The sequence below is a fragment of the Stegodyphus dumicola genome, chromosome X1, assembly GCF_044657685.1.
Source record: "Stegodyphus dumicola isolate Sdum_Otavi_A_Nest chromosome X1, ASM4465768v1".
Classification (NCBI taxonomy): Eukaryota; Metazoa; Arthropoda; class Arachnida; order Araneae; family Eresidae; genus Stegodyphus; species Stegodyphus dumicola.
Window position 1 is genome coordinate 199,283,817 of NC_140780.1, and position 23,459 is coordinate 199,307,275.

The window sequence follows — 23,459 nt, forward strand, 5'->3', positions numbered from 1 at the left end:
AAGTATTTACATTATGAAAGTTTTTCACAGAAAAAAGACTGAAGGTGTAAAAAATTCATATTTCACTGAATGGGATACTGAATTTTAAATGATGTTTTAAGAAAATGGCGAGCGGCCAAAATCATTCGCAAAGCGGCAGCTTCTTGAATTGATTCATGCTTGTCACTCATGACTAATATGTCATCAACATGTATAATTATGTAAATTCTTACATTATCCTTACTTAATGTGAAAGAGCAAGGCTTGTCTTGGGTATATCCTCATTTGCATAGAATTTTATCTATTTTGCCCTCCACTTTTTGGCTGCCTGTTTTATCTCATAAATACTTTTGTTTAGTTTACTGGTTTTGTTTGCTCCCTCTGATGAAGCTTCTAGTTGCTTCATCTGTATTTCTTCCTTTAAGTCTCTATGTTTTACATGCATGTTCGTCTGAGATTCTGTCATCAAGATTGTCCTTACTACAGTTTATTTTATGTTTAGTGCAAACATCTCGTGGTAGTCATGCCCAAATTTCTGCCAATATCCTTTAGCGACAAGATGAGCTTCACGCCTAATGGTATTTCCCGAAGCATCAGTTTTGTTTTGAATTTCCATTTACTTTCTTTCCTTTTTGAAGATCCACTAATTCTTGTGGTTTTTAGTTTTGTTGTGTGCTTCAGCATTAGGCACTGCACAAAAAGAGAGGGATGCCCTGAAGAGGACATTTTAAGTGAAACTAGCTTTTACACAGGGGGAAAACCATTGAAATGACCATGCAGCCAGCACATTCGTTGGGACTTGAACCCTGGACCAAGCTGGTAGGTTAGTTCCTGTTTTACATTTGTTTAGTGATTTCATTTCTTCTTTTGTGGATTTCAACCGCAGCTCCTTTTCGTTAGTTGAATAAGTTTGCTGTTCTTTTTGACCTTAAGGGATTTAGATTTCTTCATTCTTTGCATATATGAGAACCCCTTTAGCAGGATTCCTTTTATCAGTGTTTCCTGAAGCTTACAGAAACCTGTGCTACACTGTATGATGAGTTAGTTGTTTATCTGCTGTAAGATTAGCAGTTCAAAAAGTATTAACTGAATTTTAATTTAAAGCTTATTCTGTAAGTGATTTTAAGAAATTATAGTACTTCCCTTGCATTAAGGAGCAACTGAATAATATCCATGGTTTCCTCTACTACTTCCATATATTGTGCTGTGCTGTGCATAATTGAGTTTTTATAATAAATTTTCAGTTTCTTCCTGTCTCTCTGGAGTGATTAATTAAAGAGAGATTGAACCCCCTAGCCCCCAATGATATATTATTCCCACACGTATGTTTTAGTTTGTTTCCGAGTTCTTAAAGTAACAGAAAGATGCTAGTCATACATTCAAGCCTCTATCTAGATGCCTATATTGCCAGTCATACATTCAAGCAAGGATAGTCATATTTCATCCTTAAATTAATTTTTTAAAAAGATGCCATATTTTTCATCAGTTTGGGAATTTTTGAAGAGTTATAATTTTAAATGTGAAATAGTGAATCTTTATGATAGTTAGCCTAGTTTTCATGTTCTCTCTGTCGCTCTCTTTTTTTAATTATGGACTAAAAATTGTTTCTAGCTTAACGTTTGAAGGGCAGAGCATTTCTGGAACAAATGAGGCACAAAAATATCCATTTGCTGCAGACTTTCCTAATCCATCTATGTCAGAATTATCATCAAGACTTCTATATCTTTTTAACAATAATTATAAATTTTTAGTTGTGCATTATGTATTAGTTGATGTTATGCATTGTTGATTGTAATGTTTTTTTTTATTATTCCTGTTAGAGTCCTTTAGGACAGATAAACATGAGAGATGCTAGAGTAGAGGAGGTTGTTCATGTTTCAGATAGTGATGAAGAAGATCATGATAAATTAAATAAATCAGAGTACACCATTGGAATATTTCCAAATCATCAGGGACCTACTTATTTATTGATGGATAACAAACAAGAAATGGTAAGCATTAACTTTAGGGCTGTGCTGTTAGCACTTATGAGCATGCTTCTATATTTTCCTCAGATATCAAGTTGCAAGGTTTCATTATGTTAATTAACCAGTTATTTTATGTTTGGATCTTTACTGTCACTTCTGCCATCTGTTTTCCCTCCAGAATGCAAATTAGTTTGCATGTATTTAAAGTGAGGTTTTTAGATTTTAAGATAGAGCATGTTCTGCCTCGCAAGGCCACATTACTAGGTTGATAGATAAGATTTGTAGTTTTCATTCAGCCTTGCATTAATACTGAATCCCAACTGGTTAGATAAAGTGAGCCAACTTTGTGTCATATTCATCTGTGTAGCTTTTGACTACTAGCTTATTTAAATTAAATTTTACATCTGTCGTACTGTTACTTTATCTTGCCACAAGTGGCATGCTGAATTGTGAGCACCAAGTGTGCCTTTTGTTTTTATTTAGTTTTACATAAAGGATGTTTTACACCCTTCTTAAGTTTGAATTGTTATTTTAGATGTAGCTAATTCATTGGCAGTCTAAAGTTAAGTTACAGCTTATGATTGCCAAGATTTCTAAAGTTAAAAATAATTTTTCTGAACTGTTGTTTGAAAAGTGAGCTTTCAGCATGAAATTATATTTACTCTTTCTCTCTTTTTTAATAGTCAGAATTCGTATATACTACTTTTAAAGTTGATTTCAGTTTTCATATGTGTCTGCATATTTACTAGTATATTTCAAAGTACTTTTAATTGTTGCCTTGCTCTCCCTGTATTTATAAAGGAACAGAAAAGAAATTAGTAAAAAGCAATGATTTCTATCCATTTTAAAAAAAATAGATGTAAGTTGATATTCTAATTGAAGTATTTTGCGACAAGCAATTTAATTTTGTGTCAACATCTTCAAACTATAACATTTTCAAATTTAAGCATGCTGATGTTCAGTATATTGTACTACAGTATATTTTTGGATCCTCAGAAAAAGCTTCAGTTTAAAATGGAATTTCATTCAAATTAAGGTAGTCTAGGTATCTTAAGGGAATTGCAATACCAGTTTAGGAAATACTATATCTGTGGAAGTTAGTACTTTGTTGTAGACTGCACCACTCTTTTTGTCTTTTACAGAGAACTATTGTGAAGTTAAAATGGGCAATCATTTTGAAACTTGTAAGCTGTTGCCCAAAAAGGTGACAATTTTTCTCTGCCAATTAATAATTTGTATACAAATAAGAATTTTATTTAGCAAAAATTTTGTAAACAACCTGTTATTCTTACTAGAGCTCAGATAGAAAATATAACAGAAATATATTCATAGGAATGTATAGAGTACTAAAAAAATATATGAAGAGCATATTTTAGTTCCTGTACTGACAACAGAGAGTTTACTATAAATTCTTTCAGGAGATGGCCCACCAGTGGCCAAGTGGTATTGGGGCTGTATGAGTGCTTCTGGTGTCGGTAATTTAGTCATCATTTCTGACATTATGAACCATCTGCTGTACATTGTAGTTTGAAAAATAGTCTGTGGTCTAGTATGACAGAAATGGGTTTGGATAGCGAATATGTTTTTATACATGATAAGGACCTCAAGCATACAGCCCTAAACACACAGCCCTGGATATTATATAACACCCGAAAGTTAATAAAATTTCCTCCTCAGTCACTTTACTTTAATCCTATTGAGAATTTATGGGAAAATCGTGATAAATATGTTAGATCCAGGCACATTTCTAATAGAAATGACTTAATAAGTGCTCTTAAACAATAATGGAAGACCATATCTGGCTCAGTAATGGCAGATTTGATTGAATCAATGGCAAGGAGACATAAACCATTATTCAGGATAAAGAATATCTTACAAAGTGTTAATTTAAATATATATATGAAAATATTCAACATTATGTATTACGTACGAGTACTTTTTACACTATAAGATAGTGGGTTGTTTTTGTTTTGTAAATGTAAAATAAGTATATTTCATTACATATTTAATTACTTATTCTGAAATTTAAGTTTATGGTTTTTATAAAAGGCATTTTTAGATCATAACACATACTGTACAAATAACTTTCTACACACACTGTACATAGCATTATGCATAATCAGTTAATAAATCACTAATTGGTCATTGTGATGATAAAAATCAACTCTGTGCAGTTGCTGTACTGACAAAATCAGTGAATCATTCTGTCATCAATTCTTTCATCTTTGAATCAATGCTTCACTGTTAATTTTTTATAAATAATGTTGGCATTTAAGGTATCAGTTCACACACAAGTGTATGTTCTATCTCAAGGGAAAAATGCAGAGCATTCAATTTAAATAATTTACAAATTTGAATAATTAGCAGGACTAGTGTTGAGTATATTTAGGAAAACTTTGTGAAGCTGAGAAGACAATTTCTCTCTATTCAGAAAGGTCATAAATTCAAACTTATTATAAAACTCAAGCTTTTTGCATATATGCTTGGAATATTACACTGCAGTTGAAGGATTATCTGTTTTTCAATACATGTTTTACTTTAGCGAAAAATCCCCCCCCTTTTTTTATTTTATTTTTTATTTATTTATTTATTTTTTTTTTATTGTGTACTAGCAGCTTCGCTGCCAGCCTTCGCCTGGCTTTTAAATGTACCGGGAAAATGGCTGAAGGGAAAACCAAGTGTTAAATTTAAAAGCTGCATAGAATTTTACTCTGCAGAACAACTTCATAAAAAAAAAGTTACCACGTATAACAAAATTACAATGAAATAAGCAATATCCCTTAATACAAATATTAATTATCCTAACTAATAAATTAACCAATTTCCCTTTGCAAAATCTAAAGAGCTCAAATGGTATAGAGGAGGTTAAGAAATTTCTTTCCAAAAGAAATCACTCAAAACTTTTCAATATCTTAAAAACAGTGAAATGAGCAATAAATAACATAAAAGAATACCAAAAAAAAAAAAATGAAATTCAAGTATAATTAATGATATTTTATCTTATATTTTCAAGAGAAAAAAATTACAATGAAATAAGCTATGTCCCTTACTACAAATATTAATTATCCTAATAAAAAAATTTACCAACTTTCCGTTGAAGAAAAAAAATCATGCAAAACTTTTCAATATCTTACAAACAGTGAAATAAGCAAAAAAATAACATAAAAGAAAAAAAAAATCCACGCAGAGTTTTACTCTGCTGGACAACTTTATCAAAAAAATATCAATAAAAATATATATAAAAAATGACAATGAAATACGCCAATCTCTTAAACACAGTGACATAAGAAATACGTTGAAAAATTGTTGCCAAACTCATATTTCTAAAAGAATGAAACTATTCTATGATGAAAAATCTATCAACAACAATAAGACAGGAAAATTGCTGCCAAAATCATATTTTTAAAGATGTCAGATGTGAGAAGTGTACTCGGAAGCTTCATTTAAAAATTTTTTTAAAAATACAAAATATTATCATTTTTCCAAAATTCTTTTTGTAAAAGCAGTCGCAAAGATAAAAGTTTAACGTGTCCAAAAATCAAGGGAAAATAAACTGTACATTTTTAAAAATAAACTTTTTTAGAAAAACCCCCGTTGAAAAGGTCTTAACATCACTTTGTTAAATAAATTCGTATTGAAACACGAAATTTATTTTAAGTTTGTAAAATAACCAAGTGCCGACGTTTCATGATGATGTGAAAATGGAGTGTGTAGAGTAAAATCTCACTTTCCTATAGCCCATTATGTCTCAAAATGATGCGATTTCATCACAAAACATAAAATAAAAACAATTCTAATTCGAATTTAAAAAAAATCGCTTCGAGGTGCACTGGCTTTTATCTGGATGCACCTATGTACCAAATTTCGTAGCCGTGGGTCTATTAGCTTACGCGCAGTGCGAACGAAAGACACACACACACAGACAGACTCTTTCTTTTATTATATCTAGAGATTGGCCAACTGGTTTTTTGATTTAAACCTGATTGTTTAATGTATATTTATGTATTGATAACCAAATCTATCAAATTAGAATTAAAATTTTTAAATCTCAAGGATAACAATGTTATTACTAAATTTGTGCTTCTGGTGAATAAGAAACAAAAAAAAAAAAAAAAAAAAAAAAAAAAGAAGTTTATTTCATATCATTATTTAATAATGAGATAAAATATTTCTGTTCTAAATTTAGTATTATTGTGTCAATCTCTAATTCTATGTATGGTGCATTTCAAACAGTTTCTCATGAATTTCAGTTACTAGCTAGTAGTAATTACTATGCCCTTGATGCACAATACGTTTCCAGAGTTGACAACTCTACCGATTTTCAACAGCTCTCCCGCCAACCCGATTTACAATATATTTCTCCCGATTTTTTTCTTATTCTTAAAATTTCTCACGATTTTTATGGAACTTGGCAAAACTGTGTGTCATCTGGCATATATTAGCCAATGAGGACAAAGCAAGCTGTTATTTAGATGTTCTTTATTTATTTTGTTCATTTTGTCCCGAGCTGTGTGAGTACACGTACCTTCAAGAAACAGTTTTAGAAATTATCTTTTATTATGCCTGCGAGAAAGGTGAAATACTTGTGTACGTTTCAAAAATCATACACAGTTGACTTTCCTTCCATTATTTCCTCAAGGAAATGTAATAAATTTGCGATGTGTAATGCCTGCCGTTGCGATTTTTTTATTTCACATGGTGGAAGGGAGATGTTCTCAAACATGTGCGTACACAAAAACACAAGGACAACATGAGTTGTTTTGAAAAAAACGAAAAATTAAATTTTTCTTCAAAAACAAAGGACCAAAAAGTTATTAATGCGGAATGTCTGTTCTCTGCGTTTTTACTGGAGCACAACCTGCCTCTGAATACATTGGATCACGCTGCAGCTTTATTTAGAAAAATGTTTCCTGATAGTGAAATTGCTAAGAAATACTCAAGTGCAAGAACAAAACAGGTGCAATTGTTAAAGAAATGGGTTTGAAAAATAAATCTTCAGTTATTGATTGCATTAAAACAGCTCCGTTCTGCCTCTCTATGGGTGGAAGCAATAATACCAATTCAAAACTGTATCCAATTGTTGTTTCTTTTTTTAATCCAGAGTCTTCAGAAATTGAGTGCAGTTTACTTTCTGTCCCCCCTTTAGAAGGACATTTGATAGGCTTTTATATAGCACAGCTAATTATTAAAACTTTAAAAGAAAATGCAATCCCTCTGGATAATTGCTTAGCACTTGGTGCCGATAATGCACCAGTGTTGGTAGGCTTGAAGGCTGGTGTTGCAGGTGTCTTAAGAAAGGAAAATTCAGATTTGCAGATTATGAGGTGCACCTGTCACCTCTTAAATTTAGTAGCTGAAAAAGGGGCAGGTTCTTTACCAATAAATGTGGATGAACACATTGTTGATATTTATTATTACCTTGAAAGGAGTTCTAAAAGGAAGGAAAAATTGAAACAGTTCCAACAGCTGCATAACAGCAGTTTACAATTAGAAAACTTGGATGAAGTTATAGAAATCAACTAGGATTGACACTCAGTGGAGTTAATTGGAAAACTGAAAGGTGATGATGGAATTTTAAAATATAGTGAACTGTCTAGAATTATGTTGGCCATCTTGACAGTTCCCCATAGTAATGCAGAGTGCGAGAGGATTTTCAGTGTTGTTGCGAAACCGAGGACTAAATTTAGATCTAATATTATAAGGTATTTCTCCCACTTCCCTAGTGTGCCTTTGTGGTGTAATGGCAGCACGCTAGGCCAGTATTCCAGAGGTTCGCGGTTCGATTTCCGGCGAAGGTGAGTGCATATTTTTCATCTCTATGGCTTCCAATTAACCTAATGACCCTACAAGTGGCGGCCGAACTAAAAGGGTTGTGGATGATGATTCTCCACACCCAGGATTTGGCGTCTAGGTCCCTTAAAACCCTAGTCGCCCTTTAAAAAGGGGAGTATATAAGGTATTTCTCCCACTTCCCTAGCGTGCCTTTGTGGTGTAATGGTAGCACGCTGGGCCGGTATTCCTGAGGTCCGCGGTTTGATTCCCGGCAAAGGCGGTTGCATATTTTTCATCTTTTCTGCTTCCAATTATCCTAATGACTCTACAATATTAGTGATGACACATTAGAAAAACTTTTATTAGCGAAAGCAGGCCTACGTGGCAATTGCTATGAACAAAATTATGAAGTTTCTTTCTTAAAGAAGGCAAAATCTACCACTGTTTATATTATTTGTATGAAAACTTATTAAGTGTCTTTTTTGTTTTTGTTTTCTTAAACGATGCAAGTAATAAAAATGTTTTTTATGTGTATTTTTGTTAAAGTATTTTTGTGTTGCTTGCATTTAAGAATTAGTTACTATTTAAAGTTAATTCATTATTAAAAACTATATTTCTATCATTTAAAAAGTCTTTTTAACATTGTGAAAAATCTCCTGATTTCTTAAAAAAAAATCTTCTGATTTTTGAGTGTCATAGGTTGGCAAGTATGCATTTCATATTAACATAAAAATTGAAGGAAGTATGCTATTTGCTATTATAGGATGACTGGATGTATCACTTGACAGTTGTTTCTTCTGGGGAAAATTTGATTGGAACTCAGTATGAACAATTAATTGCTAAACTGATGGAAGCAGATGGTGAAGAAAGTGAGAAAATAATTTTCTTAAGTATTTGGAAAATTATGAAAACTTAAAATGATCCCATATTTGAAAAATTATGAAACTTCTTATGTTTGCTAAGTATATATGTTTTGCTCATATACCTGTATATTTTACAGATAGTGCGATTTGGAAGCACCCGTTACTTCTTTATTCAAAAGATCCTATTTCTCAGCCCTTAACAACACTGCCTTCTGAACAGTTACAACTAGATGCTATTAAGTTATTCAAAGTAAGAACTTTGTTATATATCTTGGATATTGCCTGGTATTGCATAATAATGCAATGCATGCTGCCTTTTAAGATTCTGTGTTTTTGGAATTTGATGTAGAAAACCCTTTTGTTAATTCAATGTGATGCATATTTGAAACTTCGCAATCGTATTTCAAGAAATACGTATCATTTTGTGTATAATATATGTGCTCTTTTTATGGTTAATAGCACATGTCTCAAATTTTTAGCCCTTTGAAATTGAGTGCAGAACAGCTTAAGGAGCTTTTATTATTCTTTTAGATAGATTATTTGTCTAAATTGCTCTTCATGATGCAGTCTTAATATTTGAAATAAATAGCATTCAGGTATTAATATATTTATTAATAATGTTATTAAAAATCACATCAGCTTTTCATAAATAGTAAAATTCCTACTTTCTTTCTTATTTGGACAGAAAGAGGAATTAATGCATAAAGAAATCCAGGGTCATTTCTCTTGAAGAAAAATTTGATCTATGATCTAATTTCAACTTAACTAGATTTTACAATTTAATTTTAATAGAACTAGATTGAAGTAAATTGTGTTATCTAATTTTAACTGAATGAAGATAGATTAAGAAGGTAATATAATACACAAAGGTGGTTTTTACTCACAGTTAAAAAATTCTGGTTATGATTTTATATATATATATATATATATAACTGTGTATCAGAATTTTAAAAATATAAATAGTAATTCTGTGAAACATTAAAATCTTTTATTAAGTTTAAGATTTTTTTAGCTGTTTTAAGATTTTTTAAACAAGGATTTATTGTTTTCAATAAGCCTAAAAAAAATAAGAAGTATGTTACTGTTACTATAGGGAAATACTTGTTGCAAGCCCTGTATGAAAATGATCAAGTGGAATAAATGCACAGCTGGTATCTAGAATAAGTATATATGTCTCCAAATGACACTTTTTTTTTTTTTTTTTCTATTTGGCTTTGCCATTTTAAATATAGGATGTCATGTTTTGTATTTTGAATTTCTAAGGAACTCATTTTTTTGAACTTATTACTACTGCTTAATTAAAAATAGTATGAGGTATTAAATTGAAATCTGCATACCAAGTACACTTTCGTTTTAAATCTGTGATTTTTTATACTTATTCAGGTTTTGACTTTTTGAAACTTTAATATTAAGTTCTTCAGAGTGTTAGACTGTAATCTGAATTTGAATCTTTAAAAATAGGTGTAAGGGTTAATGTGTTAGTTAAAAAGTTATCAAAATATAAATTAAATTCAGCTGTGAAGTTGGATTGCAGAATTTTTATTTATACAAAGTGCTTGCAACTTTATTTATAAAGCGTTTATAAACTTACTTTCCATCATTTTCTGTTTAATGGAAAAAGAGATTAGTTTATAAAGCGTTTTATGACAGGTAAACAAATTATCTGTGCTTTAATTAATGACACATCTGCAATTTCATTTTGAAAGGATTTATTCCTTGAATATATTTGTGCATGTGTGTACTTATACAGGTTAATTCTAAACATTTTTGAAATATTTGGCTGAACACACGTAAACTATTAGGTTTCAGCACGCAAGCATGCACATAACTCAAGGAGTGAAGTAACAGAGGACTCCCAAATAAAGGCATTTAAGTGCTAGTTTTATCACTTATTGTTCTTTCTATGATGGATTTTTGGAAGTCCCTTTCCCCGAATTGGGATAAAGCAAGTGTGCATTTCATGTACAGAACTATGGATGGGAATGTGTAGGAAGCCCAAGGACCATAATGAAATTATTTGCTAAAAGTTTTGTGCCGGTTTGTGAAGCCTTTAACCATTTTCAACTATTTGTGAAATGAGCTTCTTTCTTGGTGTCTTGCAGGATACCTGACATCCAAGGAGTCTGAGGACTATTTGTTACGGAAGAAATTCTTCATATGGTTAAAAGATCTGGCTGAGTGTTGTGCTGGAGTAATTTCATATGCCGCATTTCAACATCCCATTTGACAGTGAGGTGCATGCTAAGAGATGCATGAATTCACTTTTACTATGCCCAGAGGGTTCAAGGCCTTTGCACTTGCAGATTATCAAGCTCATTTTGATTCTGCATGTTGGCTGCATCAGAAAACTGCTGCAAGGTTGGATTTATTTTAATGTGCATTTACTGCTACACACACATAAGAGGATTACACATTAAGGAATTTTTGATTACCATAATTCTCATCCGGGTAACAAGGAATCTACATTTTCCATATCCGTGATCAAACCAATGGCATTTCTCAAATGTTTGGACTAGGACTGTCCATGACCATTTGATTTTCTTATATTTATTACCAGACCAACTAGACGGAAGAATGTACTTTGTATTTTTACAAGAAATTTTCTCAGAATTATTCAGCATTACTGCCAGAATTACTGTTCTGGCAAACATTAGACATTGTTATAGTACCAATGTGACAGAGTGCTAACCCATTTCAGCATGGATTTGCAGCAGTGGGCTAGTTGAAATGGTCCTATCAAATATGAAGAGCGAATACCCAGTTTCTTATATCTGGATGTTTTTCCTGTTGGGACGTTTATAAAACCTCATCTGTGATAGTCCCATTTATTCTAATGAGGACCTCCTTGCCTGGATTTCTTTTGCTACTGCCACTTTCCAAGGAATGTCTTAATGGTTTTACCAGTGTGTGAAAATTACTATATCAAAGGTTTGAAGCATGCATTTGTATTGAAGGTCACTCTTTTAAGAGGCTTGTGTAATTTGCTCTATAAAATTTGTACAACTTTCCCATTCCTCCTCTGTTACTCTTATATCTACTGTCACTCGTCTGCTTGAGGAATGTCCATGTATTGTGTATCAAAAAGGGATTGTTTAGGTGTGCTTTGTCACCCTTTAAAATTTGCCTAAGAGTTTTGAATCACCTTGTATCATTAAATATTATGAACATGTTAAACTGTAGTGCAATAATATAATTTTAAAAAAAGGCTTTTTGTTTACTAGCATGTTCAAATTTTTATTTTAGTCTATCCAGCTTTTCATATCTGTGCCACTGGATACATCAGGAATTGAATATCATGTTGCTCTTGCCCAGAATGCTCTTCTTCAGTGTTTAATATATCCTGAACTTCAGAACGAACTCTTCTGCCAACTAATCAAGCAGACTTCTCGTCATTGTTATCAAAGAATTGGAGTTCAAGTAGGTATTTAAATGTGTGCTGCAGCTGAAATTAATAAGCACAACTCAACCACCAAACTCATTAATCTTTCCATATGTTGTGTCCATGGGATAGAATACACTTACTATTTACAATTTTAAACACTGTGACCTATTTTCATTAGTTATGTAATTTTAAATATTATCTATGTTAATTTTCTCTGTCTGTATCTTATCATTGGTAGATAGCCTGTATAGAATAGGCTGCAGTTAAGATATCTAATATTTGTTTATTCCCCTTTTGCTTGAAAATGCATAGGTGTAGTGCAGAAAATTCTGTTAATTAGTTTTAAAAATTATTTTCACAAATCTCACATTTCTAGCAGTATCTTCTATTAAATTTACTATCAAAATAAATAGATCATCATTAAATTTTATTATTTACTGAATTATGAAGGGTAATTCTTATTGTTATGTCAGTGATAACTGTGAACACTTGTACACCCTCTTTCAGACATTATATTCATCATTTTTTTACAGGCATGTGTGATATTTGTTTACTTATGAAGTTTATTGTGATTAATTATATCATAATTTAAAACATGTTTAGTTATTAATGCTTAACTTTAATCTTTAAAGGGTTTGTCATTTCTGCTTGAAGATAAAACTACCACTTTACCATTTGTAATTTATATGCCCTTTTCAGTATTTAGTATGCACAGTCAAACTGGTTAATGATAAATTTAGTGTTATAAATACATTTTTATAATTTTGTATTATTTCTGCAAAAAAATTGTAAATGTCTGTACCAAAACTTGAAGAAACAGTTTTAAAGTATTTTACCGCAGTAAGCTGAATTAACTGACTAACTGTTGCAAGTATTTGCATTTACATGGAATGAAGTAACTTTCTGTACAGTTGTCAAAATAGCAATTGTTTTTTAGTCTGTTCTTTAATTGCGTATATTTTTACTTGAAGTATTGAAATGCTTTTAATATGTTATGATATCTTAGTGTTATATCATTTAGCAACTACTCATTTGTGCAACACAGTCACTGTTTTTGTGTGATACATCATCATCTGAAAAGACTTCTACTTCAGTGGGAAGTACAGAGAAGTCTGTTCCATCTGAAAGCAAACTGAATCCAGCCCCTTTTGTATTTGTTCAAGCATGGCAGCTTTTGGCATTAGCTGTATCACTTTTTCTGCCTAAGAATAGGACTCTGTGGTATCTTCGAACGCATCTTCAAAGAAATGCAAATTCTAAGTGAGAACTTGTTGTTTTATGATTTTTAAATTTTATTCTTCAATTTGATATAGTATGTAAATGTTGGGTGTTCACTGAAGTGATTAGCTTCAAGTATAATTTCTTTAAGTATAAATTTTATTATTTACTGTAAGTATCGTGGAACAACAAATTCATTAACATGAAATTGCTTTAATTTCTGATGTAATGAGTTGTATAACTGCTGCAATACTGAAAAAATTTATATTATTTTTAATGTTTTCGATAAAATTCATTTTTTGTTAACAAATAATGTGTCATAATAATACAAATTTTGTATACATTATACTTTCATTTGTACATACCAATACCTTATTATATGTAATGGTATTGAAGCTAGTATTTATCTTTTCTGATTAGAATAAAAATCAGTCTAAAGTGTGATCCATAAATTTAATGTGTCAAGACTTGTCATTAAAGGAATTTTTTGCCTCTGAATTTGGAAAAGTTAACTTCTTAAATTAATTTCAATAAATATTTAGGAAATTATAGCAGATTATAACTAAGTAAAAATTTGGAACTCGTTTATAAGCTTTTCGTTTACCTTAAGCACTCTTTTGGGTTAAATTGACCGAAGGTTGAAATAGCGTTTGTTTGGAAATAAATAGTTGCCTCAAATCACTCAGATGTCATTACTAAAATGTTTTAAATTATTAGCTGCTGTTATTAAATTGTTTAATTTTCAATGTTCCTTCTCATGGACTTATTTTTGAAACTTAGCTTAGTTCTGTGCAGATGTATTATTAAAACTGCAATAAGTTAACTGTAAAGCACTAACTGTTTTACACACCATTTTGACTAGATGAAGGATAATGTCGTACCTCTCTTTTTAGAACATTTTCATTTCTGTATTTTACAGCTAACTTCATACATATTCATTAGTTTATTGCATTCTTCTTCTCAACTCAAACTAAATAAGCACTTAGTGTGTACACTATTCACACTGCTTGCATGAATGCTTCTGAATTAAAAAAAAATTTGTATCTCACTTCCACATTAAATAGGAGCTAAAATTTTGGGACTAAAGCTAAAAGACAGACAGTGAGTTATCACTATATCTTGAAGAACTCGCAAAATACAGAAGATTTATTTTACTCTCTGTCTGAACTTTCCCTTTTATTTTACTGTTAGTTTGAATATAAAGGCACAACTTGTGCTACAGATAAAATTCTCAGAACATATGGATATTTTAATTTGTCAGAACAGACAACTAAATTTGAGCATTGATAATGTAGTCTAAGATTACACATTAAATAGAATAAGCTGTATCATATATTTTACCAGCATGTATTTAAAGCATTGCCTAGTAAGGATGCTAAAGCTGGAACATTATTTTTAGACAGAGCTGTCTAAAAGTACAAACAGCAAAACGGAATTGCCCAAAGCTGACTTAACTAAAGATTGAAAACCCTCAGCTTAACTTGCATTCTGGTGGGGAATGCAGAAAAAAAAAGTTATATTAGACTTAAATCTTAGTAACTCATTAATTAACATAAGATTCTGTGCAAATATAATAACCTGGCTCTTAATTTAAGTGGCCCCACTAGTGGTTGAGCAGTTAAAGACTGCTGATAATTTATCCCAGAAACCAATCCGGACGAATAAGCTGGCTGCATGTTTTTCATGATTTTCCCCATGTGCAACGGGAATATGAGCTACTTTTCCATATGCTAGTCCTCCAGGAAGGCATTCCTTCCCTTAGGCACAGTCTTCATGTATTTTGCCATAGCTAAATAACCAACCAACCTAATTTATGCGCAATTTGTTTAAAAAAAAAAAAAAAGAAAAAAAAGAAACTTACTGAAAGCTAGTAATGATTAGAATTCAAGTTTTGACAAATCACAATTTAAATTTTAAAGATGTGTTAGTTGTCAATCCAGTGTTTACATAAAAATATATTTTGCTTTGAAAAAAGAAGAAGATAATTAGTTAATCTCTCAAACAAAAACAAAAGTTTAAGAAATTTACTATGCAATGAAAGTTACAAAATATTATTGGATATAAAATATCTTTAGTCATTTATTTATTTATTTATTTATTTTGCCTTTGCTGTGCACAGAAAAGAACAAAAAACTTATATTCTAGTAAATTTTTAAACATTTCTGTAGTAGAAGACATGTTTTATTTATATTTTTGGTGTATTGTTTGACTTACTCAGTATTGAATGCATACATGATGCACAACTTGAATGCATACATGATGCACAAGTCAGCATAATAAATTTCGTTGCATATAAAATGAAGTTAAGTAAAATAGCAGGTGATAAAATAGTGAAGGTAAAAATTTACTCTTATGAAAGAAAAAAGAATCTTTAAACTTTATCAATAGTCTTCTTAAATTTAAAAAATATCGTTTCATTAAAAATTATTTCATTTTAAATAATTAATAAAACTAATAATTAACCCCTTCGCGCCGACTGTCACGTATACGTGCCAGCAACGAACACACTTATCTAACGGCCGACACGCAGGCGTGCCAGAGCAATGTTGTGTTTTCTACCGAATGTCACATATTTGTGCCAGTACCTTGGAACGTTTTTCAAACTATAATTTCTGCCACAAGATGGCACTGTATGCCCATATGGTTTCAGATACATGTACATGAGACATTCTGCTCGAAATGAGAGAAGCATGACTCACATACACGTGTTTTTTATTATATAAACAAACGGGGAACTAAATGTTTCCGAATGGCGTGATTTATGACGTCTCTTTAAATTGCACTTTATTCGCACGTGGTAGTTGTTTATTGTAAGTAGAAGTTTTATATGCGCTAAAGCGTTGAGTATTTCGGTTTACAGTTCAGTTTTTAGAAAATAATTAGATCTTGTTAGACGTGAATTCTTTCTGTTTCTACCGTTTCAATGTCGAAGCGTCGAAAATGTTTAACAGAGCATGAAATAGCAGAAATGATGCAAAATATTTCAAATATTGATTCTGAAATTCTGATATTCTGATATTGATTCTGAAAGATTAACTGAAAGACATTTTCCAAAACTTTGTTCAGAAGAGACTGATAAGAAAATGAGACGACGGTGCTTCGTTTGTTCACATCTCCGGAAAAATCCTCCAAAACGGCAAATGAGTTATTACGAGTTCAAGGAATGTAATGTAGGACTCTGTGTAGATCCCTGTTTTAAAATTTTTCATATGAAAAGAGAATTTTAAGTAGTATATTTAGTTTTCAGATGTATAATGTTAAAAGTCATAAAATGGTGAGTAATTAAAATAAAATGTGTAAAATATGCATTTAAACAAGAAATAAGGTAATTAAAGTATATATATATATAAATATTTATAAAGCATAAGCCGTTTAAATACTCTATAGAGCATTATTAAACAATGCATTGATACTTCGGAAATTTCATGGATTTAGGCTTAATAGCAAAAAAGCCCCTGGCCCTGGAGAGACGCTTGCAGAAGACACTGCCGGCCTCCGCGATAAGCGCGCGTTTTCGCTCGAAGGGGTTAATAATGTATAATAATGTAATGATTATAAAATTATAATTAAAAAAGATTTTATTTGGATATTTAATGTTCAAAAGTAATTATGGCAATTATGAAGAATATAACAAAATGCATAAACAACATTTGGAATTGATTATCGCTTGTAACAAATATGCCAAATTTCGAAATGCGCCAATACATAAATTCACATATTATCTTGGGAAATTTTGAATAAAAACTCTGTTTTTTTCTGTCGCTTTGCCTAGAATTACATCTAATTTGAGATGAAGATAGAAATTGTATATATTGTAATGTAAGAAAATTTTTAAAAATTATTGAAACAATAATTCGTACAAAATGGGCAAAATTTATTTGGGTGTAACTTAAATTATGAATTCTGAAAGGAGGAATGTAGCAACTTTTAATAAAAATAGAGAGACATTAATAAATATATCAAATTCAATTAACATTGGGGATGGGTTGGTCACAGGGTTGTGGTAATTTATTGGGTGCAGCTCAGTGCTTTCAGTGTTAAACAGAGAGCTTTGCTCATGTTGCCATCTATGTGTTGAATCAGTGCAGCCAATAAAGACCACATGACATCAGGGACAGAAATTGAGTCCATTTCATGGGAGTGAAATTCTTTACCTTATCACAATAAAGCCCATCAGTGACTAATTCAACACGTTTGAATTTGTGAATCTGCAAGCCGCCATAAGGAGCTGTAATTTTTTAAAAACTGCAGAAGTGATTTTTATGAAACTTGGCACTTTGGTATAATTTGAGAAGTAGGATTGACATATGTAGCAAAGTTGATATGTCCTTTTAGAAAAAAGTCCGATTTTCTGTCAAAATACTTATGTTAAAACAGTGCTATACGTATACCTAGCATATATCTTAAAAATTGCACTCTTGAGACATGAAAAGCACAAGTTGAATTTCATCAATCAGCATGGCAGAATAGGAGATAAAGAACTGTCACACCCCCTTTTTTTGATTGAGTGTACTGTTATTGGAATGTACGTTTCTGTTACAGAACTTTTCATCTACTTTTCATTTGCTGTGCTGTTATTGAGTCTGTGCCCTTTGGAAATTAAATTATGTACTTAATTTTCTCCTTTCAATTTTTTGGTGATAAAGTTAGTAGGAAAAAGGAGGGAAATACATGAGAAAACACAGTAAATATTGCTTAACGTATATTTTAAAAAGAGCTCCTTATGAGGTGAATTTTTCCAAGTTGTCTGTCATATTCATTTTTAAACATTGAAACTTGCTTTCTTCGTAAATATCAAATGTTAAACTGAACATTAATTACTTTAAAAAATGACAATTTTTGTTTCAATAACTTTTACAGAAGCCACATTAAATTTTGAACAAAAATATCTTAAAATATTTAAATGTTCTATTAGAAATTAGTCACAAATAAAATGTTAATTTTGCCAGTAATGAAATTCAAACTGTTATGCATCCATTCCATTTACTTTTTAATGTTTTGCTTTTTCCATTTCTTTTTGCATTTTCACACTATTGCTTACAAAATTGATATATCTGATTGATATTTATTTTAGATTAGAAGCTGGTAAATATGACATCTTTTGCCAAAGAGCTTTGGAAAGAGCTTTAATGAACGGTGGTCGTGAGTGTAAGCCATCTAGAATGGAAGTGTTAAGCATCTTGCTAAAAAATCCATATCACCATTCCCTACCTCACAGTATACCTGTGCACTTTTTAAATGGAACATATCAGGTATTTAACTAGTGCATTTTTTATATAGTTTGTGTAGTCAGAATTTTTATGTGCCTTAAAAAAGCAAATATCTGGAACGGAAAAGCGAAGTTATACTTTATCATATTAAAAGTATTTTTAACAATATATGTTCTTTAAGCTAAGCTGTACTTCATCATTTGTCACTGTGCCTATTGTATTAATTTTATTGTAGGGAAAGCAAAACTAGCAGGTCAGTTGCAAGGTAGATAGTGCAATTTTTGCAACTGAAAATTTACATCTAACATATCTAATAAATAAATAAAATGAAACAAAATTTATAAAATACTTAACAGTTATGAAGCTGTAACATGTATAATTAGTTCATAGCTAAATAATCATTTAATTACATTCGTTTTTATTGAATGTAATTAAATTATAGATTAATATGTGTAAATCAAATTCTTCTATTTCGTGCTGTTACATAAATCACAATCTCTATTTAAGTGAACAGGTTGCAGTCTGAATGAATGGACTGGCTATATGGCATTTTTCTTGATTTTTCTGATGCCTTACGTAAATACAAACAATTTTACCATAAAACTTCCTCCGCAAAGGCATGTCTTCTCTTAGGCAGACATCTCTTTGTGTACTTTGGTGTAATCTATGTACTTTGCTGTAATCTAAGTAATCCATGTTCATTTAAGTCTGTTATTTTGATATATTGTGTGGCACATGCAGATTTTCTTAATGCTTTTCAGTTTAAAAAAAGAGCATTGTGTTTCAGAATTCTTTGTTTTTACTAATAGAAAAAATGAAAGATGACTTCATGTCTATTAAAACTTAGGGTCTGTTCAGAGTTCAAATTTCAGATTTGAATTTTTTATTGGTACTATTTTACCGCTTTTTTCCCTCCTAAATTCTAATGAAAAGTACTATAAGGGGTGCTTAAATGAAAAGTTACAAAATAACACTGTGACACAAAAGTTACAAAACGACACTGTGTTAATAATGGAAGTCTTTATTCACAAGTAATAACCAGAGGCCTGAGCAGAACTATCCCACCGTTTAATGAGTTAAAGGATTTCCTGTTCCTAAAATTCCTTTGGCTGTGACATGTTGTCATAGTTGAAGTGCTTCCCTCTGAGGTTTTTATAGTGGATAAAACACATGGAAGTCGCATTGCAACATGTCCAGGTAGTAGGCCAAATGCTCAAGCTGCTCCCACATGAACTTGGCCATTGCACTTTGTGTGACCTTGGAGATGTGTGGATGCATGTTATCATAGAGCAGAATCACTCCATGCCTTTTGCTCATTAGACTTGCATAGGTTATGGACTGTCTCACTGTTCTAGGCTGAAGGAATTCAATGAATATTGGACATCGATCACCGTAAAAGACAGTGAACATCACCTTGCCTGCTGAGGGCACAGCTATGAATTTTTTAGGGGGAGGTGATGACATATGCTTCCATTACATGTTGTCCTACTTTGTCTCTGGCTTGAAGTGATGGCACCAGGTCTCATCGCCAGTGACGATCTGCTCCAGGAAAGCGGGGCCTTCATGATACCAGAACAGATGTTGCAGTGCTGCTGTCATACGCAGTTCCTTTTTTGGTTCACTGAGCATTTTTGGAACCCACTGCATGCACACATTCTGATAACTCAACCTGTCGTGTACAATTGTCCACACCTTTCTAACACTGATCCTCAGCATCACTGTCAACATTTGCATTGTGACATCCCAGTCACTTCTCATCAGGTTGATGAGTTCAGCTATGATTGCTTTGATTGCCTGTCTTTGTCTCATGCCATCACTCAAACACCTCCAGCCTTCATAAAACGGGCACTCCACTTTCACTTGTCAGAGCCACAGTCTCTTCTGTATATGGCTACTATTTGGTGATGAATATAGGCCATTTTAACTCCTTATGCAGTCAGAAATATGATAACACCTCACTACTCCTCAGTTATCAAATTTTGCAATGTGAATACCATGATATCCTTATATGCACTGCTGCATCTATTGAATGGAACACACAACTGCCTACTTCTCTTCTGTGTCATGTGGAGGTGCCCATATATGCATACAACCTTGCCAGAGTCTGCATTCGCTTCCCTAGTCTCATTACATTATCTCAAAGCAGCATATTCAAATTTCAACCAGTTTGTTGCTGCGTTGAACACTCCTCATATTAAAATTACTTAAATATGAAAGCTTATTTGTACTGGTAAAAAATTTTCAGATATTCTGAAATTTATTTAATATTGGTATAAAATTTGTTGCCTGCAAAATCTCAGAAAATTTCATAAAAATTGCAAAAATATTCATGGCATGCACATGCCATAAAATTGCTACCTTACTCTCATATATTAATGTTTATTCCTGATTTGTTAATAGCAAAATCATTTGTTTTGGAAGGTAATTCTTTCTAAAACAAAGAAAGGAAATTCTTTCTTTTGAAGGGAGGACAAGGTTCCTTCCTTCTAAGTTTTGAAGTTTCTCTTTATTTGCTAATGTGTAGGTAGTGTGCTATTTGTGAAAATTAACTTAAATCTCTTTAAAAATTGAAGTTTTAGTTTGCCATTTAAAACAAAATAAAGCTTAAATTTTTCATGAATTTTTTTATTAATGTTCAAACTTTTTATTGAAATAAGTGCTTTACAAATATTTGGAAAAAATGTAATTCTTTTAAATTACAATGAAAAAAAATTTAATTAGCAGAGTTAGTGAAGTATTCTGTATTTCTGTAGTGTTTGTATTTTCAAGTAGTGATGATTACGGAAATGGGGAGGTTTGTTCTCAACAAAAGTTAAATGACCAGAACAGTTAAATGAAGTTGGCAATGAATTTGAATATTCATTTGGCAAAATAATATGCGTTCCTAGGGCTGTGGGCTTTTCTTCTTGGGATAAATTCTTCTGAGATTAATTTAGCCTATATTGAAACTGTGAAAGTAATATGGTTAGTGCAGTTAGTGGAAATGAATAATAATGCTAGAGCATCAAATTCTCCTTTGTCAAATAACAACAAATTTTGTTCCAAAATGTAGGAATGCTGAGGGCAAAAGGCAGTAAAAGATACATGCTGTAAATAAGCAGCAATCTGCTATGCAGTTGGAAATAAAATATTATGTGCTTTCAATTGTGAATGAGCAGATTTATAAGTTTCCATACCACGGGAAAAGGGTTAATTTTCAGTTCAGGGTTTTTGCTAAAAGGCTAAATATAGAGCAAATGTTTTCAAAGCCATCAACTACTGTGATATTTTTGGAACTGTTGGCAAGTATGATTAAGAAATTATGTATTGAGTTATTCTGAAACTATTTAATGGAAAGTATTTTTAAGGGGCTTTGCCTATGAAACAATTACACACATGTTGCATACATATTGACAGTAATGCAAAATAAGTAAAAATATTTGCAATAATGTACAACATAAACATTTACATATGTTTATTGCATTACGTAGCTCTTTAATTGGTTTAATTAAATTTATTGTTTCAGTCCTTCATCTTTGGAAATCTGCATCTAGTGTGCAATATTTTTGTCAGAGGTTTTTATCAAAAGTTCATTATTCATACAGCTGATTATTTTCTTAATTTTAAGCAGCCCTCAAAATATGTTTAAGGTATATTTACATTTTTGTTATTTACACTGAAAATTTCTATTCTTATATGGTTAACAGTTGTTTTATTATTCATATGGCTCTCTCTAAAAAGTTTCTGAGTTTTAGGTTTGATTAGATTTTAAGTTTCTGCAGCATGCTATTTTTTCATGTGTCAGTGTGGAGGGGGCGATTTGTAAATTTTAATTTTTAATGTCTTAAATAAGCATTTTTTTAAAAAAACACTTGTACGTGTATGATACTTTTTATATTTTTGGGTGTATTTTGATGGCAGTTGCTGAATTAACAGTAGTTGCTTATAATGCAATGTAGAAAATATGTGGAGGGTGTTCGTATTTAAAAGTTTTAAATATTTTCATCAGAAAGAACGTTCCTTCGACAGCCATATTAAAGCCACATTGGACTAATCACTAAAGGTGAATATTTCAGAAATCACTAAAGGTTATGATAAATTCTTTAGAATTTCTGTTCAGGATACTTCTAGAAGTAGCCATGAATGGCATCTATGATGTCATCCAAATTAAAAAATGAAACAGGTTTTTTAAAATTAATTTCTGAACGTAAAATATAATGTGATTATTAAAATACTTGAGAAAATCAGTTAATGAAAAATAATAGATAATTTAAATAGTATTCACATTTTATGATATTTGCTTTTGAATTGGATAAGCAAAATTTTATTCTTTTGGATTTAAAATATTTATTTTCCATAGTGATGTGAAAAAATACATTCAAATAAAGTAGTAACTGAAAATTTCGGCACTGTATATAGCTATATAATGTGACATTATTATTTGCATTTAAGTTATAGAAAGAAGGTAATTTCATTCATTGGCCTTTCCTAAAAAAAAATTTTTTTTTTTTCAATTTTATTTTAGAAAATATACTTTATAAAATTTTGCAGCATATTTATTAATATTTTTGCATTTTATGCTGAATACTTTTCAGTGTAAAATAGTTCTAACTGGAGTGTAATTTGTCGCTTCAGGCAGGGAAAATCTTGATGTGGTTAAATACGAGATCCAATTTATATGACTTTTGTGCATCTGAAGTAGTGCTGTGATGTGGATTTTTGTCAAGTTTTTCCATATTTTATTCACTAAAAATTATGAATTACAAATTAATTTTTCTTTTAGAATATAATTTCAAATCATTAAATCTGAATTAGAAAATGGTGCTTTGAATCATATTAAGCAGAGTAACAGCATTAATATTCACAACTCGTATAACTTTTAACCGTAACTAATATTATTTGGATGATGTTATTTTAAAATGGATACTTTCTGTATAGTTGTAGGGAAAAAAAGTAAACTTCAAGAAAAAGGCCAAGAACACTTCTTCATTCATAGCCAGTCATATGTGGAGAGGTATAATGTGTGTTAGCATGCATTTTAAATCAGAGCTATTTTTATATTCAGTATGAATTGAAATTTAAAATTGCT

General features: G+C 31.1%; 1 protein-coding gene across 4 annotated transcripts in view; it reads left to right on the plus strand.

Annotated features, from left to right (window-relative positions):
- Positions 1-23,459, plus strand: part of LOC118181650 (uncharacterized protein CG43867-like) — a 404,498-nt gene that overhangs the window by 337,742 nt on the left and 43,297 nt on the right. For all 4 annotated transcript variants that reach the window (XM_035350823.2, XM_035350824.2, XM_035350825.2 and 1 more), the window contains 6 exons: positions 1,800-1,970; positions 8,482-8,587; positions 8,719-8,831; positions 11,825-11,998; positions 12,985-13,223; positions 18,256-18,433. In XM_035350823.2, coding sequence (XP_035206714.1) covers positions 1,800-1,970; positions 8,482-8,587; positions 8,719-8,831; positions 11,825-11,998; positions 12,985-13,223; positions 18,256-18,433 — 981 coding nt within the window. The remainder of the gene's footprint in view (positions 1-1,799; positions 1,971-8,481; positions 8,588-8,718; positions 8,832-11,824; positions 11,999-12,984; positions 13,224-18,255; positions 18,434-23,459) is intronic.